Here is a 19644-nt window from a genome sequence, read left to right as displayed (position 1 = left end):
GTGTCTAGGGCAAGTGGTTGAAAGCAAAGGGTGAGCAGATTGAATAACATTGGCTATATTTATGAAGGATCAGCTCGCAGACAGACAGACTTTTTTCTCACAGCTGTCCTGTATGTAGACAGGCGTGAAATAGCGCAAAATGTCCTGAGAGATACAGTAGTGGCCAGAGATGAGAAGATTCCCACCATTTCACACCGTGCTAATTCTCCTGTTAATTGAAAGCAGGCTGGTCGTTCTGTGCTGGGCAATACACGCAGCCGAGTGGCTGAAAATGCTGGAGGCAACTAAGCAGCAGATAACCAACATTCATTATACAATTATAACCCCTGTGAGTGTCTCTGCGATGTGCCGGAATTGTTTACTTCAACACGGTCCATGTTGTTCACCAAAATGGCAGATATCAGCTTGAATCTACTGTTGGCCAGTCTGTAGCTGGTACTGCCATCTGAAACCCACATGCATTCAACTGCTGCTATTCCAAGGAAATGTCCAATGTTTGTTCAACTCTTAACAGATAACATTTGGTCCCACTCTGGAATGTGGGACCAAATGTTATCTGTTAAGAGTTGAACAAACATTGTTGTTTTGTCCAGCAGTTGCAGTTATTAATAATGAAAATGACAATGCAATCAATACAATGCCACAGAATTTGTGTGTGATGTGATACACAAGATATCTGTGAATAGGAAGGATTCAATAGCTGGGATCTTTAATGACCACAGTGAGTCAGGACCTCGGTTTAACGTCTCATCCGAAAGACGGCAACTCCTACAGCACAGTGTCCCCATCACTGCACTGGGGCATTGGGGTTTATTTGACCAGAGGGAAGATTGCCCCCTGCTTTGCCACCAACACCACTTCCAGCAGCAACTCAATATTCCCTGGTGCTCTCCCATCCAAGTACTAACCAATCCCACACCTACTTAGCTTCAGCCATTCGGCAGGAGTAGAGTGCATGGAGGTATCTCTCACAGAAGACTTAAGAAAATCCACTAGACAAGGTCCACAGCCATCAAGGGTGTATGAGGCCAAATGTATATTTTGTGACAAATGTAGCAAGTATTTGAAAGGCCAAAGGACAAAACAGAGTCTGACAAAATGCACAGAGTTGAGAGCTGATGAGACAATCAGGAGAGCGGCTGTCAGGAAAGGTGATACCAGGTTGCTAGCCATAGTCAGTCGTGAACTAGTAGCAGCTGAAGGTCATTTCCACAGATCCTGCTACAGGGTGTACACAAAGGATCTAGATACAGACAAAGACATTAGTGAAATTAACTTGGACAGAGCAGAATCCCCTTATCAAGCGGTGGAAAGAATGGCACTCTATAAAGTTTTTGCATACATTAGGGAAGGACTGATTGAACATCCTACAGTGGTACCATTCACCGACCTGACCACTAAACTGGTGACAGAAATGGCTGAATGTGGTGTAACACAACTGACACCTTCTACAAAGAAACACCTACGTTGCAAAGTTGAAGCTGAATTTGGTGAATCTTTACATATCATACAAAATGACAAAGGAAAGCTGTTGGTATACCCTGACAATTTGATAATGGATGAACTTGAAAAGGTTTGCCAGGAACTCAAGGATGACCTGAAGGTGCACAAATTGAGAAGTGACATCATGCCACAAGTGGCACTTGCAAGAGAGTTAGAGAAATCAGCATCAGCAGTTGAAGATATTGGAGAACACACTGCATGCATCATTGATGGAATGAGCCTTGTTCAGAAACTGAAAGGTGAAGGCAAGACTTTTGGAGAGATTGATGGTTCTGTGCTGAACCTAGCATTGCATGAAGGAGGAAACAGTAAGCGGATAGATGTGGTGTTTGATGTGTACTGGAAAACATCAATCAAGAATGCTGAGAGACGCAGTCGTGGTTCAGCAAGTAGCACTCAATGGAAGAACATTGCCCCGGGACACAATGTTGTGCAGTGGAGAAAGCTGTTAAGTAATACAGACAGCAAAACAGCCTTGATAACATTCATCGTGGACCAGTGGAAGCTAGCAGAGAACCGGGTAAAGCTTCAGGACAAGCAGCTATTTGCAAGCTGTGGAGAGACATGCTATTGTCTGAGCAAAAAAGATTGGAATGTTGTTGAAGAGCTGAAATATTCCCATGAGGAGGCGGATACCCATATGCTCCTGCAAACCAGGCCCTTTGCGATTTCTGGGCTCACCAGTGCTCTCTTTCTTCTTAATGTTCCAAACAAATGATTTTGGTAAACTTAAGGTTTGCCCGATGTCTCTGGTTTTTACTTATTTCTGAGCCTCGTAACAGCTTCCTTGACTTTCAAAGGCACAACTCAGGCAATCCAAAGCCTAGAATCAAGACAAGATACTCATACGTAACTGCACTGAGGAAGCAATTAAACAGACCTGACTGATCAGAAACATCTGTGAAGCCATTTGTCCCAAACATTATGGTGCCCTGAAATGGGGAGCGATGTATAGAAAGTGCTGTAATTTCTACATGGTGAAACCTAAATGTATAAAAATACCATTTAATAAATGATAAGAATGTGCACTTTAACTACATGTGAATTGTTTGATTACAAATCTAAAATTGTGGAGTATAGAGCCTAATAAATAAAATAAAATAAAATAAAATGCCCCAAACATGTCCCAAACATAATGGAGCTCACTATATATATATATATATATATATATATATATATATATATATATATATATATATATATATATAATAGTAAGAGTATGGTTTATGGAATGTGTCAGCTGTTTTTCCATTCCACTACCTTATAGGTGCTTTGAGGTAAAGCAATTAGTGCTTGTCCTCAAAGCACCCATATTTTTAATAGCAAGCTTAGTTCTTCACAATACCTTTAGTATTATATGTAGCATTCCACAATAGCAGGCAAACAGACCAAAATGAGTCATTTCAACACCTGAAAATGAGACCTGAGGCAAAGCATAAACACAGAAAGGGAGAAAAAGGAAAATGTTGGTAGAAGAGGCAGTACTAAAAGGGCCCACATGAGTGGACAGACAGCCTGAGATCCCCTCCTGATTCGTCTGCCCATCAGCTCGCCAGGAAGAAAAAATGTTGGCTTGTCCTGTAATATCTTTAAGCATGACCAGCTTTGCAAACACTAGCCATCAATAAACGAAAGTCCTCGCAAAGGCCCCCCCGTCACAGATCCTCTCCCCCCCATTCTGCCTTCACCCCCCTCCCCTGGCCCCAGCTGTCCACCCAGCAGCTGTTCTCCCACCAAATCTGGCAAGCTGTCACTCGCAGACCCAACACCCCCCCCCCCGCCCCCCATGTCCCATGCCCACTCTCGCCAGCACACTGCCATGGAAGTGACTGATGAGTTCTGAGAGCTATTTGATACTGAAACTCATGGCGGGGGTCTCCTGAGTCCATTCCTGAAGCTCCCCTCCCCTCCCCACCACCACACACCACAGGGACAATATGACCCTCCTGTGATGGCCCTTGTGATTCTTGGAAACGTCAGCCCTCTGTCGCATCTCACTTTCAAAGGGCCGGGGACAGAGCGCGTGCGTGGACAGCGTGACTTGACAACTACCATGAAGTGCTGTCAGAGACAGCATGGGTGTGCATGTAAGACCCCCTCAAACAAACCAAGCAAACAGCAAGGCATCTACTGCATATTGTGGATTTACACTCGTCTTGTAAAATTAAGATTATGATTTAAATGAATATTCAAAAATCAATCCATCCATCCATTATCTAACCCGCTCATTCCTGGTCAGGGTCGCGGGTGGGCTGGAGCCGATCCCAGCATGCATTGGGGGAGAGGCAGGAATACACCCTGGACAGGTCGTTAATCCATCGCAGCGCCCACACACCGTTCACTCATCATTCACGCACACACTCATACCTATGAGAAATCTAGCTTCCAATTAGCCTAACCTGCATGTCTTTGGACTGTGGGAGGAAACTGTAGAACGGGGAGAACATGCAAACTCCACACAGAAAGGCCCCGGCTTTCAAACCCGGGACCTTCTTGCTGTGAGGCAGCAATACTACCAACTGCATGACCATACGCCTCCCTGTATTCAAAAATATAATCATTAACTGGTTGATTGATAGAGACTGTATACAACAAAAGTTTCCAGAGTTATTGAGGATAAATGATTATACTTTGCATACAATTTCATCACGTCCATTCAAATTTGTTTTATATATATATATATATATGAATTATTGAATTTGGTGAATTATTCTCCAGGTGATTCTAGTAGATGCCCCACATAAAAAGTTGCCTATTCACTAAACTGGATTGTTATGCAGATGCTACAGAGCACACTCATTTGTATGTATGTGAGATGTGAGGGTATCTGTGCTTGTGCATGTGTGTGTGTTTGTGCGTGCCTGCGTGTGCACATGTTTACGGAATGAGAAGGTTTGCGTGTGCTTGTGGATGTGTACTCGTTTGTGCGTGTTCACTTGCATTTGGGAGTGTGTGAGGGTGTCAATTTCAATGTGCATGTGTACCAGGTTGGGGCTGACTGTTCAGGGGGTCATGACTGAGTATCTAAGGATCTAAGACAGGTGTCACCCCCACATGGTACCCCTAGCTTCAAAAAGCTGTCAGTCCAATATATAATTCTACAATTACAATGTACTGTTCAGGTATTTAGCAGATGCCTTACAGGAAATACTGTACTGCAATCTGCCTGTCTGTTCCTTTGAACAATACAGCCGACAGCACTAAAATTAGCATTTTTCCTACTCCAATCAAATCTCAGAACATGACAATCTAACAACATCCACAAGATACCAAAACCACCAAATCAACTTCTAGCAGTTCAACTTAACAACATATTGTTTGGCGTATACTGACAAAATATTCCTTCAGTTCCTTAATGAAAACATATTGCAAATATATTAATGCCTAGGTTTTAACACATTTAGTAGTAGTAGTTCTCTTCAGGAACAATGATAGTCAAAGCCAAGCTTCAAGCTACCAAGCATGATTTACCATAATAATGTGTGTCCAGGTTTGCAGAGAACGCAGCCAGCTGCTGGAAAACACGCACGCTGCCCTGCTCCCATCCCCACTGTTACTAATCTTCTCAGTGAGACAGAGAGCGACACGTCTGATCCTCTAACAAGCCTGACCGGCCAGGGCTTCTTTAAAAATAGCCGCGAACAATGTCAAAAATGGGCGCGAGCGCTCAGCACGTCCGCATATTTCGAAACAGGACGGCAAACATGTTTATGCTCCGGAGTCCGCGGGCTCGGGCGCATGGCATGGCGCGGTCAGGTTACGGTCTTACGCTTGCAGCCAGAGCCCTGTGTAAACACTGAACTGGGGATTTTGCGAGAGCACATGACACTCTCCGCCCACTACTGGTTTGCTCCCTCTGCAAGGGGCCAAATGGCTGGGGGGTAAAGCCTGATAATGGGAACTGACAAGCTTGGCTTTCTGATTAGATCAAACGCACACCTCAACACTGTTAGTGCTGCTAATGCTGCTGGGCCAAGCTCAGTCAGCTGGCCAGGAATGTCATGCTAGACAGACTATTCCAATGATAAACCTATCTGAAACAATTAAAACTAGATTAAGAACATAAACATAAGACCAATGTGATCAGAGGTCAGAGAGAATAGTTGAGTCTTTGAGACAGACCATGATAAAAACAAGTGACTGTGAATAAGGCTCATACAATCCCAAGCTCTGATACAATTCACTAATTTAAAATTCCATAGCATTCCTTCACTGGCACAAAAACAATCTTTCAAATAATCAAGATAAGGGTCTAATCCATTTCTACAATATGCACTCTCCCCCCAGACATACACAAAAGCACCACATGCAGGTAGTGAAATACATTAGAGGGATGTTGAGAAACTGTGCTCTTCCATCAACTAATCCAACAGTGCTAATCCATGACACTCAAACTACACTGATTACCCACCTCAGCAGATACATTCACGTGTGTGCGCGCATGCACCAACACACTCCAAAGAGAAACAATGGCTTTGTTACCTCAACCCTGCTCCGCTGTCTTCAGGAGCCATATCGAAAGCGTTGGATTTTCAGGGAGACCCTCGGAGACCAGCAGTCGGTGTGTGTTTATAACAGGAAGGCTTTCCTTATCAGAACTCAAGGCGAAGCCCCAGAGCCCAGTCGTAGCTAGGCAGTCTCTAGTGCGCGGGAGAGTGAACAGCTCCTGTTTATCTTGAATGGAGCTTGTGCCTGGCTATTTCAACCTGCTCACTCTATAAATAAATCAAGTCACACAGCATTCCAAAGGCAGCGACGCAATGGGTGGGGATGGGACCCTCCAAAAAGCTACAGCCGGTTTGTCTTTCGGTTTTTCTGGGGGGGGGGGGGGGGGGGGGGGCTTCCACAAACGGGGGTAGAGCTAACTCTTTTGAGTGACAACATATGAGCCAGAAAGAAAATTCCAGTGTCACGAGAAATTCCCACACACCCTGTATGTAAGAATGGAACGTTCTGGAACTACAATATTAGTTCACCAACACAACAATATTAGACATTAATTGCATCTGGTGTGAAGCCACGTGTATTATTTCTTATGAGACATTCACAGTACATGGAGATGATAGCTAGATGATAACTACACGAAGAATAATAAAAATGAGAAAGATTTTTGCTATTCAAGGTTTTTGCATGACATTCAATGAATCTGAAAAAAAAGATAATACTGTGTTTAAAAGATACTCTTGCCCTCAGAGGTGGCAATGAATAGTTTACACAGCAAATTACTTTGATATGGTTGTCAGGAAATTGACCAGTTTCAGTAAGATTAATTTAAAAGACTTTCAAGAACGTTTTGCTTCTGAACAAGATGTGTCAGTGAGTGGATACTTATGTCTTGTTTGTCCTGTGGGTAAATGGTCACAATGCTAAAAAAAAATGGCTGGTCATGAGTTTAGCTGATTCTCCAAGGCAGCAATTTAACTCACATAACTCTCAGGACATAATTTTTTCAGACACCTCAGATAGCATCTTAATGTCCAACAACAGCCACTGGAGGACTACAGTGTTTAGATGTTCATTATTCAAATTCTTTGATATTGTATAATGCACTGCTACATTTATGGACGAACTGGGTCAAATGTGTCATTTTGGTGGTTGTTTCCAAAGTGTTATTCAATAGCATGATGATCTTATGAGAATGTTCCCCTTGAAACAGCAGCTGCTGTGGCATAAACCTCATTCTTATTCTCACATCCACAGAACCATGACAAAGCAGGGTCAGGACCGCTTATTCAATTCTGGCCAACAGTCTGCTTCTGGCATGTCATCCCTCCTTTTTGACACCCCCATCCAATCACAGGCTCCATATTTAAGCACACCTTCAGCTAGTTGGTAACTGAACTTCTGATTGGCCTGTGCAGCATCCTGATTCTGAACTGAGCACTATGAGAGATCATCTACCCCTTAGGGAGCAAACTGCCAGCACCAGCCCCTTTGATTAACATGACGTATCAACACAATGTCACAAGACACGGAACACCGCTGCAATCGTGACAACAGAACATACGCTGTTGAGCATGTTTCTATTTACAACCATGTTCTGAAAATAGCCATGACTTTTTGATAAACAGCACTGGCAGTGGAACAGTTCTGGAAAGGTTAGGATAAATTTATAAACTGTTCTGACCCACACACACCTCCATCTATAAATGTCTCATTTATAACTAGAAATAACTGGTAACCATGTCAACATTAGCTGTGACTAACCACCAGCTCTCATCACTGGGAAAGTGAAAGCTGAGTTTTTCATACAGTTGTGTTTAACTTGACATGCCCCAAACCCTTTAAATCAATCAACACAATAAATAGCATGCCACTGAAGTTCATCGGCACCTCCGTGTACTGTTATTATCATTTTTCTCAGTTCCCCAGAACTGTTACTGTACAGTAGTCGTATTCGGTGACAGCTGTTCTTTTAATAGGCTCCCTCAAGGGGCTCCCAGGAGGGTATCGAGCCCCTACTACTTGGAACTCTTAGCATAGAGAGTGCTGGGTTCAGATCTGGCCAGGCCACCAATGAGGGCTCAGTCTTGAGATGGGTGTGTGTGGTGTGTGTGGTGTGTGTGTAGGGGTGAGGGCCACCTGCTCTCTCCCCTGGGAGCGCTTGCCCAACCCTTGTTTTGATTGCTGCAATTTCACCGGCTTATCGAGAGAGGCTAACACGTTCTGCCGTCGGTGTTGCCCCCACCGGGAGGCCTCGAACTCAGCATTAAGGCCGCCCTGCTGAATGCTGAGGTAAACAAGACGTTGTGTGAGCGGGGTCTAGAGGCAGGTCTCCCATGTGCCCTTACCGAGTGGGTGAAACAGGCTTGTTCTCGCACTGTGCAGAAACAGCCCTGCCGAGGGATCCTGCCAAGCAGCTAAAAGGCTTAGTCACAGTGTGGTTTCTGCCATGAGCCGGCGGGGAAATAATTCCCTGTTGACATCGACAGTGCAAATGCCAAACCACAGCTCCAGCCAACCAAAGGGCTGTATGGGACATAACCTGTCCAACTTTGTACACCGAGACACGAAATGCTGCTACAACAGATGCGGTTTACAATAATATAACTAATGGATATCCAATTTATCTGATCCACGTCCACTGAATTTGACCTCCTCGAACAGAACCTGTTGAATGCGCTGTATTGGAAGACTAGGGCCTGGCATAATCGAGTAAAGGTTTACTTCAATATCCTGGTTTGAACTTACGTTGGGCCAAGATTGACAGTTTTAGCCAGACTCAGGGTAAACATATAACAATACCACACTGGCAACAAAAGTCATATAAATTGGGGTTCAGTAAATTGTGCGAATGTGGCACTTTGTACTATACTGACTTTAATTAAAAATATATTTGTTTGTAAATGAAAATAAATATCAACATGACAATAAATATGTATGTGTCAGCCCAATGATTAAAAAATTCTCTGTGACATAAAAATGCTCTAGGAAAGAATGTTTGCTGAGAATTGACATTATCGTGTGTAACGTAACAAAAATAGATGAACCAGTGAAATTACTATCTGATAGTTTCCATATGTCCCAAACTCTTTTATTAAAATCTGGCACAGTTGGGGGGGGGGGGGGGGGGGGTCATGTGGGAAGGGGTATTTTGAGCTAGCACATGGAACATCAATACATTCTTGCTAAGTGGGGTACAGCTGTCCCCAAAACCTCTGCTTTGGCTGATCTCCAAAGCCAGCCTGGCGGGGAATCTTCAGCACGGTTCTCCTGGGGACGCTGTGATGGACGCGAACACATGATAGCACATTTCAGGCAGCCAAATGTTAGAGCCAAAAGGGATATGAAATTTGGAGCTGTGAAAAATGCTGGTAAATATTCGCGCGGTGATGGTTTCTATGTCAGAGCGGATTTTGTCAGATGGTTTTCAGACCAGGCTTGTCAGGTGGGCTGAGCTTTTGCATGTCTCTCCTCTGGGTCACAGATTCTTTACCCTTCAAATAGGACTAGAATCTGCTGGCAAACTTATTAGAGCTCTAACCTTCAGCAGCAGCCGTCCTCAATGACCTGATGAGGAGTGAGCACGTTTTTGATATTTCATCTCTTATGGTTGCTTAAAACCCAGGGCTGTCTGGAATGCTTCTGAAATGCCTAAAGAGAATATTTAAGTCCTGAGTTCTGATTAGGAACACCTCCCCGTTACAGAGAAATACACACTGACCGCTGGTCTCCGAGGGTCTCCCTGAGAGAAATTTACACCATTCAGAATTTTCTTGTTCAGAAATATGTGCCATTCAGAATTTCTTTCCTGGTGAGACAGGGGCAGCATTTCTTCGCCCCCAAATGGTGGCACACAAGGGAGAATTGCACCCAGCCAGTACAACCTCACTAACCTTCAACCAATTTAATCTTCCAGCTTACTCCAACAACCAGCTACTGTTAGGCTGCCAACTATGCCAGTTCAACCGATTGCCCCCAAATTCCACAGGGAATAACAGGTACATTTCAAGCAGTGATTCAGTGTTTTTTAAGGTAGGGATCAGATTAGGCCTCAACTGCTAAGCTAAGGCTTGTTTCATGAAAATTGTGACATGCACACTGAGATCAGCAAGATTCACGTAGAAATCACAATTGCAATCCACGAACACGTGTTGCAAAGTGTGTCCATGTAGGTAATCAGTGAATTGGCAATCCTTCTGATCCCCCTGCCTCGTTTCGGTTTTGTATCGAGCTTTTACATTTGTGCACACCATACGTGCGCTCCTCTGCTCTACATGGGCTGGCTGTGGGTGTCAGGAGCCAAGGTTGGAAAAATCTGGCTTGCAGTCAGATTAAACTGGAATGATATGCTGTGGTATAAAAAAGTAATTTGAACTATTTATTTCCATTTGAACTGTTAGTTCTCTCCAGCAGGCTTAATATAGTCCACGCTTTACACTTGAGGCATTTTTCTATTTGTAATCTTCAAATTAAACCTACCCACTCTCACCTAGAAACCTTGCGTGTTTATTGGTACCCTTTCCTATACACAAAAGAAAACCAGGAAGTGCAGAGCAGTCAACCTTCACAGAAAAATAATTTTTATAAATGTATGTCTTTTCTGAACTTAAGCCCAAGTAGTGTACTTTCACTTTCATTTCCAGAAGGAAACTTAGGTCATGGTGTTAGGTATACCACTCTAGGATACAAAGTTTAAAAGCAGTTCATAAATATACTAAAGAATATTTCCAGGAAACACTTTAAGCAAAATGGGCCAATTTCGTTTTTATAATTTATTAATCTACTGAAAATATAGTTTAAAAAAAGAAATGTTATGTACTTAAGTACACGTTACAAAATAAACTTTATTGGTCTGAAGTTCAGTGCAGAGCATTATTGCAAGGGAATGCTTGAAGCGAGACTGGTTGTGCCATGCTCCCGCTATTGACTGACCTAAGACCATGCAGTGGCCTTTATCTTTCGTGCAACTAGTGATCTAAATAGTCATCTTAAGGGTGGACGAGATCATAGCAGATTTTGTGTGCCCTCACCTCCACACAAGGAAAGGAAATGCCAGACTTGTGAGGAAAGACCTGGACGTGTGAGAGGCCGGCTGCAGTCATCACACTTTTATTACTTGCAATTTCCAAGCAAAGCAATTTTGTGAAACCCGTTTTGACAGGTTTTCGCGATCTGTGATTGAAAATCCTCGTTTTATGCCCTGGACTTTACAGCTCTATATTAGATCCTGATTTCCCAGTACTGGTCAAGTTTGCGATCAGAACAGCAAGACATACCGCACCAAACATCTCTTTGGGGAGGCTTTTACAGGGAACGCCATTAAAAAATACAATAACAGGCAGGCTAGAAGGAGGTTTTAAAAGGACTCATCTTTTTCTGCTAAAGGTCTGGATTCAATCAAGATTTGTCCTTAACTGGGCTCACAGTTAAGCTCTAGCTTGTTTTTTTGCTAACAAATGCCATTTGGTGAGTTCAATGCTCACTGAAATGAATTCATTAAGCGGTCTTGTTGAAGAAATGCATTCATTTATAAGTCAAAGTTAAGGACAGATATTAATTAAATTCAGGCCAATATCCAGTTATCCTCTTTGACAGGTATATCAGTGAATATAAGATATAATTGAATACACTAATTCATTAATGCTATGAAACAATAACACTGGTGAGCCCAATTTTACATCACAATTATCTTCCTGCTGGAAGAGTGGGCCTGTAGGCTTAAGAGCTGACTAATGTGATCCATTTTGTAGAGCTCTGGGTTCATATCTCAGAGCAGAGGGCAGCTATCTCACACGTCAGTAAGGTATAAAATGGATAATGCTTAAGACTTGCTTAAACTCAAGTCACAATACGGTCCAGATAAGACCACCACAGACCCTAAGTCTAAATAAGACCCCTTGGACAAGGTAGTCGACTAAGAAAGTAAATTATATTAATTTATATCTACTGCCTCATGCATCTGACTATGCAGCTGATAAAAATACGGTAGTAACCAGGGCAGCCTGAGGTGCAATTTGGCATGCGTCAGAAAAGTCTGCCAGCATGCGCGACGCATTCTACTGCCCTGCACGTTTCCTGCGTTACAGAGATCGATTTCCTGCAGGCGCTCCGCATGCCAGTGACATGTGAAGATGGCAACAAAAGAACAGCTGACAAGATCCGTAATCCAGATAATCACTTTAAGCGATCAAGCAGTTAACCTGAGGCCCAATAAACACCAGGAACCCCTGCGAGCGTCAGAGAGTTTTTCCATCTATGATTCATTATAAAAGTCAAGTGGGTTTATGGAAAAATACGTACATGTAATCATGTTCTGAGGTGAGCGATTAAGTGGTTTATCCTCAGAGGACCGGCCAATTAATTTTTGTCCCCTGTAGGGGACAACATGAGTATCTGGTCTTAAACTCAAGAACCATACATTCTACTATGCTTTAACGTCTTTTGTGTAGAGGACATAGAAATAGAATAAATAATATTTTTGAAAACATTTTCACTGCAACATGTTTTTTTTTTCATCCAAGATATCTTGTCAATAAAATAAAAATGCTTCTTTCTCTTCCAGGTCTCAGAAGGATATGAGAGTGAAAAACAGAGAAGTTGTATAGTTGGGCATGACAAACCTTTCCCACTGTATTGGCCACTAATACTTTCAATACGTTGAAAATGAGTTTCGGTCTAATAAATATTTGGAATGCTACACGTATAACAAGCCGCTCAGAAGATCAGCCTTCTGAGTGGGCAGAATTAACCCCAGGATTCCTGGTGTGGAAAGTCATCAGAGAGGCTTGAGTATACATTATACATCAAAGGCCCCCGGCACAGCTCAGCGGTAGACATTTTAAAAGTCAGTATCAGGCACATCCCAGAGGACACAAACCCAGAAATACCTTCTGCTGTCTGGAAATAAACTCTGCAACTCTCACTGATGTACTACACAAAATGATATGGCGTTGTTAGTTACAATGACAAACCTTTTCAAAAATGTCTTTTCTTTTACAATGGCTTTATTCCTGAACGAGCAGAAATTTTGTAATGGAACTTTGAGCAGCGAGATGCGGCGGTGCCTGGATTTAATGCCTGCCAAACCTATTCCAACTACATCATCGGCCCCACAGTCAAACGGCAGGTCCCCAGCCACAGAAGGACTCTCGCATGGAAGCCAAAGAGGAAACGACATCCTCCATACCGGGACCATGAGGAGATATGTCAGCTGACAGCCTCAACACACTGTGGATCTCCCATGTCAAAACCAAAGGAAAGGCCTGCCAACACAAACCGTTTGAAACAGAGGAAGCATGGTGAAAACACTGCACCAAACTCCAGATGCAGATCAAAACCAGACAGATCATTTACCTGAGTGCAGCATTTTTGGAATGGAACCATTCAACCTGACTCACCACATCTCTATCATAACAAAGGGGGACGCTTCGCAGTCCACTAAAGCTAGACAACATCAGGAAATGATCTTCCTCATAACTTACAATGGCCTCTCGGTGGTTACAGAAGTGAAAAAAGCATGAATGACCTACCTTTCGCTCATGCTTCGCCATATATAGGCTCCTATGGTAAAGAACAGGAAATGTTGCATTTGGATTAGTCATATACATGTCATAGCATCCTTCACCAAGCAAACATATTAAAGGGGTTTGTTTTTCTTCCATTTTTATAAGGTATCTCAGCATCCACTCACAGGTTTTATGCAGGTCAATAACAATAACAAATATTGTTTGGAACCAAATTAAGCAGTGTTCAGATGAGGGGAGGCAGAGACCACATTTGTGTTCTTCCGTGAGCAGTAATCAAGCAAGCGAGAAGAGAAAGCATTGTATAAAGGGCTTATGTTTTAAAAGTAGTTCAATGTTACATAAAGAGAGAACAGCCCCTGTAAGCCAACATTTCAACATAGTTTCAATCACAGAGAATATGGAGAACACAGGCTTTATGCTGTGAAAGCCAGTCAGGGCTATAAGAAAAAGGCAGATTAAATCAAACTGCAATGTGCTTTTAATGTTAAGTACTCAAAAGTACATATGCATTACTTCTGAGTCGTTTCAGTGACCATAGCCATTAGACCCTAATCAGGGAATTAATCTGAAAGTGTGGGATTCTAGACAATGAATCACAAAGTCTTCATTGTTTGTAATTCACTGAAAATAATTACAGTTTGACCGAGTATGCCACCGGAACCAAAGGTGTGTAAACAGTTCACAAATATTAACCTCTGTAATATGAAATAGTTCATCTGGAGGGAGAGGGCATTACAAAAATAAGACAATTCATTAAAATCTCAGATTTAGGAGTTTAAGAATAGGTTTCATTTCAATATGCATGAACCATTGAGTAGAAGAATCAAGTGAATTTGCCATAGAAGCAACTTGGAATTGATGTATGAATGAGCTTGGATACCTACCTCTTTGTCTGGACATCATTACGTCTCTTATCATCTGAACCATCACTAAGACCATCAAGCCCAGAGCCAGTGTGTTGTAAACTCTCCAGGAACAAAGGGCTACAAACCTAATGAACAGAGAAAACAGAGTGTGAGAGAGAGAGAGAGAGAGAGAGAGAGAGAGAGAGAGAGAGAGAGTGGGAGAGAGAACTCAGATTAAGGAGCACTTCAAGCCTAGAAAAGGAATCCAATATAAGCACTATTGCACAGTGCTTTTAATTGAGTAATAATTTGGTAGTAAAGGTAGTTCATTTTTGTTTAGCATTTCTGAACACTTTGCAGTCACTTAACAAAGCAAGCAATACTGTTTCTTGTATTAGTTACTCGGAGTGGAGTTAATTGCAAAGTACCACTGCAGGTAATTTCCCACCTAGACAGACAAGCCAGGGCCCAAATTGGTAAATGGATAGAAAGCAGTCTACACACGTTCTATACTGCACTGGTGGGTACGATACCAATCCCAAACAAACATAGCCGCTCGACACTACTGGCCATCAAAATTTGCAACAGGAACAGATGGGACCAGCTGAGTGTAAAGAGTAAAGACTTCCTGCTTCACAGACAGAGAGGCTGGATCATTCTTCAATGCGGATGCACCTTACTGCCCGCAGGCATGCAGGGTGTGGTGAACTGGCATAGATAGAATGCAGTAAAAAAAATTGTGCTTAGGGAGCTTCCTCTTCCAGTCAGAAGTCAGCCTCCTGCATTCTGCATGTCATGTCTGGCTTCTGTGGTCTATTTACAATTAATAATACTATCTATCTCTGACAGGAGCCATTATTCAGGGAGACTAAGTCTAAGTTTCACAGGGGTGGATATTCACTAGCACACTGTCCAAGGGTACAGTAGCAGTGTGCTATTGTTGTGATCTCAAATTCCCTAACCAATTCTTCCTGCTGCTGACATCCCAAATGTATCCGGTTTACTAAAAAAACAAATATGTGGCTGTTTTTGTCAGTCTCCTCACTGCATGATACCAGGTACTGTCAGGTGTAAACCATTATAGCTGTTGAGTGGTACATCTTGCCAAAGCAGTGATCCAAGTCTCCTCACTGTCTGGTATCTGGCTAGCCTGGCTGGCAGCCTGGCAAGGTGTGGCAGATTTGGCCAAAAAGAAACAAAAATGGGCCCAGTGAAGGAGGGTCTTGATTGGGAGGTTGACTTAATCTCACTGCACAAAATAGCGACCCCTATTTGTACTACCAGTCTGCATCCAGTCTCTTCCTGCATCAGCAGTGCATTTATAGTATTGCGCAGATGCCATGGCTGAAAGGCGGACTGCAGAGTGACAAGAATCACAGTTTTGCAGAAAGTATGATTGCGGACATGATTACAAAATATAATTTTGAATTCAAAATTTGGAGAAGAAAATGGGGAAACTATTAAATGCAGGCAGTCGGTGGCCACTGAGCAGAAACTCAGCATCATTGTGAAACTGAATATCTAAAGGCATTCTTTTACTTTATGTTCAGATCCATCAGAATTTGACAATTACAAGCACACACAATTACTCAGTTTATAGCTTGTTGCCAGTCATTCTCCAGTTGACCTCTTATGCTTCTGAAAGGGTACCTGGGGTGAGGTTATACCTGAGGTAATTCTGGAAATCCTACTAGAAACATGACTAAGGTCCATGAAAACACTGAAGCAGTCACTAATACTGTCCTCTAGAGGGCAATGGTAGCATATGTTTGTTCTTTTGAAGTACGGTTAGCACTGAATTCCATTTTATTTTCCCAGAAGGCAATATCCATTGGCTAAATCCATAAATGTGCTTATTGCAAAGTCCTTTCAGTCATGCAACCACAGATAGTCTGGGAGTGCTGTCTCTTCAAATATTTGCTTGCCTCTCTTTGAACAATGGCAGCAGGAGAGCAGCAATGTCACTCTTAGGTTCTTTGTTTGAAGTGCTCTGCATGTGGCAGGAGTATGGTTAGAGTGTACATCTGTTGTCGTCATCCACCCCACCCTACCACACATTTTCCCAAGCTTAGTTCAATTCAGAATTGGCAATCCGAACAGAAACTTGTTTTTTTTTTGCATTTTTTTCTTTCTCCCACCGAATACAATTGCACTCCTCTTGCCAGATATAAAGCTCTTGCTATTAAATCCAGGCCAGACCATGCTTACAGGAGCAAAACAAAACAATACTTTAGTGTTTACATAACTGCTGACAAGGAACCTAGAAATCTGGAATTAGGAAAATACCTAAACACAAACCCTTTAACGTATCCTTCAATATATTATCCTCACATTATAAAATACTAACAATAATAGTGATTATAGTGAAACACCACATGAATGTACTCTGCAAGAAGAGAAGGGCGTGTTCGAAGAACTGGTCAATATTTAATGCGTCATTGTGCTCGGAACACCCAGCACTACAATGTTACTTAACAAGCCTTTCGTAAGGGCACAAGATTATTTTTAGACTTGAAGAACATCATAAAAATATTATTTTGAGTCACGTGATAATACAACGGTGGGAAATGACCGATCACACCTTCAATACATACACGACACAAAGGCATGAATGGACATAGCCGTTGTTATTAGCCTTATAATAAATACGGCTAATGATGTGCTCTATAATAACATCGCTATATAAAATAAGTAAAACATGTGAGCATGTGTTATCAGCTTTTTACTATACTGTAGCGTATTGAAGCCAGCAGCAAACAAGCCAGCTGGATACGTGCTTCGAAAATTCTTACCAGAAGATTAAATTAGTAGTTAAGAAGACGGCTGTGCACCGCAGAGGTCTCTTCCAGGTAATCACCTCTGCAATACCACTGAGCAGATCCCAGCCTCTGAGCTGTCGGCAACCAGCGGGCTGCTGGACGTTTCGCCTCATCATCGCCTCAGTTGTCCCCGCAGCTTGGGCGCAACTCTCCGTTGGGCGTTCACCCTCCGGATCTCCAGCTTCCCTGGAGTGGTCACTTTCGATTCTTCTCGGACTTTCCATTGGAAATTCACGTACGAAGCTCGCTCCTCGGCCCTGACAGCACTGATTTTGTTGTTATTGTTGTTGTTGGCCAGTTGACGTCATCGAAAGGCAGCACCGGTTGCCTTGGAGCCGTGCTTAAACGACACTGGGTGGGAGGGACCTGAATGTGAATGTGACCAGTGGCAAGGTGTTTCGCAGGCGGCCCGAATGGAGAAGCCCGAACAACACTAAACGTGAAATTTCCTCTTACGTGGATCAGGCCAAATTAAAATATACATCAGTCCTCTTCTAAATACTGCTTCACTGAGTTACAAGTTATAAGCCATATTACTGAACGCTCCCATAAATGGTCATTTGTTATTTATTTTGCCTATAACAAAAAAAGAAAGTAGCTAATATATTATTATTATTATTATTATTATTATTATTATTATTATTATTATATAAGTGCACAAAATATTTTAAGATATAATTCAACAATCAAATGTCTGCATTTGTGGTCCATTCAGTAGCATATACCTGTTGAATTTAAGAATAATTATTTTGTGTGACAAATAATGACCAATGAGTGGTGCAATTATCATTTTTAAAAGCAACTAGAAAACACGGCGAATTAAACAAATTTCCTGATTTCCTGATTTCCTGATGTGTTTTAAATGTACTGCAAATCGATTCTACAATCGGCTACAAGATCATGAAGTAATAGTCTTGGAACATTTGGTAAGCACAGAGGACAAAAACACGTTTGATCGGCCAATACATACTACTGCCACCTTACCACTGTCTGCTATACTGCAAATTCCCTAATTGCCGTTTTCTACCCTATTCCCCACGCTGCCGGCGGGGCTTTTGCCCCAACCCTCGAGAGTGCTTTGAGAGTCGTCTGGTCTCCCCCACCTCTGCGGTCCAGCCCCTCCTTCGTCATTGCCTCCACCCTGCCCACATCTGTCGCCACCTGCTGTTCCCCATCACCGCCACCCGGCCCCACCCATCATCTGAGCCACATCACAAATCTTATAAAACTGGCTGACATGCTGGTCACCAGTTGGCACACTGAGCCGACCAGAGGAGGATGGGTTTCCCCCTTGAGCCTGGTTCCTTCCAAGGTTTTCTTCCCATCTCCCACAGGGAGTTTTTCCTTGCCACTGTTGCCTTAGGCTTGCTCCTGTGGGGGTTTAGGCCAGGGTTGTCTGTAAAGCGTATTGTGACAACTGCTGTAAAATATGCTATACAAATAAAATTTGATTGATTGATTGATACTTTCTGGCTGATACATATTGAAGGTCTAGCTAACAATATTGGCTCTGAACCTCTTTCGCAAGCATTATTCGTTCTACAGTTTTTCCACACCTATAATATGTAATATTGGCCAGGGTATTTCCTGTTAATAGTTATATGAGGTTTAGTATCGCTTCTTCAGCATGCTAAGGCACAGAAAGGTACACTGAAATGTGCTAAATAATACAATACATAAATTATCATTGAACTACTTTAACTCCTTTGGGCCATTGATTATTCAACAGTCTGTCTTTCAGTCTGTGAATGATGGTCATTGCTTTTAATGCTATTGACACGTTAATAATAATAATAATAATAATAACAATAAACTTTATTTATATAACACTTTTCAAAAACAAAGTTGCAAAGTGCTTTACACACATAAAAATAAATAATATAATGCAAGATGTAAACGACAGCTTAAGGGATACATTAAAACAAAGTATATGAATAAATTAACATGAAAATAGAAGCAGCATGAAAGAGGGCCAAACAGAGGAACAGATACAGATGCAGATACAGATACATGGTTAATAGAATACAGTAAATAACAGGATGTTAAAAATATAAAATAAGAGTAGAAAAGGTATTAAGAGGCTAAAATATTAAAAGCAACTTTAAACGATAAGACAGGGTTAAAACAGATTAATGCTAAACCTGGATGGTGACCGATGGTGCCACAGTCCGTTTACCCAGTTTTAATCACTGGGGTTACGAAGTTTGGACTTACAGTACGTCGAACTACCACTAGGGGGCCCTTAGAAGCCATGTTGACGTTCGTACTGAAAGCGTCGCTTTTGCCAGCTTTGGTTTAGGACGCAATATTATGGCTTGTATCATGGATTGTTTCAGCTTTTGTCACAAGGGCGTTTAATTGTATGACATACAAGACATCAGAAGTGAATGTGATATGGCGAATCAAGCCAGGCCACAGTTTTGAGAATTAGAATTGATTGACACTTGGGCTAACAGGAAAAGGAAACAAATTGGGCTAACAGGAAAAGGAAACGAATTGTCTACTTTT

General features: G+C 42.3%; 1 protein-coding gene across 3 annotated transcripts in view; it reads right to left on the bottom strand.

Annotated features, from left to right (window-relative positions):
• Positions 1 to 17491, bottom strand: part of retreg1 (reticulophagy regulator 1) — a 31195-nt gene extending 13704 nt beyond the window's left edge. For 2 of the 3 annotated variants that reach the window (XM_035428945.1, XM_035428944.1), the window contains exons 1-3: positions 17110 to 17491; positions 14357 to 14463; positions 13476 to 13506 (exon numbers count right to left, since the gene is read on the bottom strand). In XM_035428945.1, the coding sequence (XP_035284836.1) occupies positions 13476 to 13506; positions 14357 to 14463; positions 17110 to 17360 (389 nt within the window). In that variant the 5' untranslated portion in view covers positions 17361 to 17491. Of the gene's footprint in view, positions 1 to 5985; positions 6306 to 13475; positions 13507 to 14356; positions 14464 to 17109 lie in introns of those variants that run through there. The other variant, XM_035428946.1, reaches the window with a different exon arrangement.
• Positions 17492 to 19644: the final 2153 nt, after the last annotated feature.

The sequence above is a fragment of the Anguilla anguilla genome, chromosome 8 (assembly GCF_013347855.1).
Source record: "Anguilla anguilla isolate fAngAng1 chromosome 8, fAngAng1.pri, whole genome shotgun sequence".
NCBI lineage: Eukaryota > Metazoa > Chordata > Actinopteri > Anguilliformes > Anguillidae > Anguilla > Anguilla anguilla.
The sequence above is the reverse complement of the archived record's forward strand: the minus strand, read 5'-3'. Positions and strand labels throughout refer to the sequence as shown.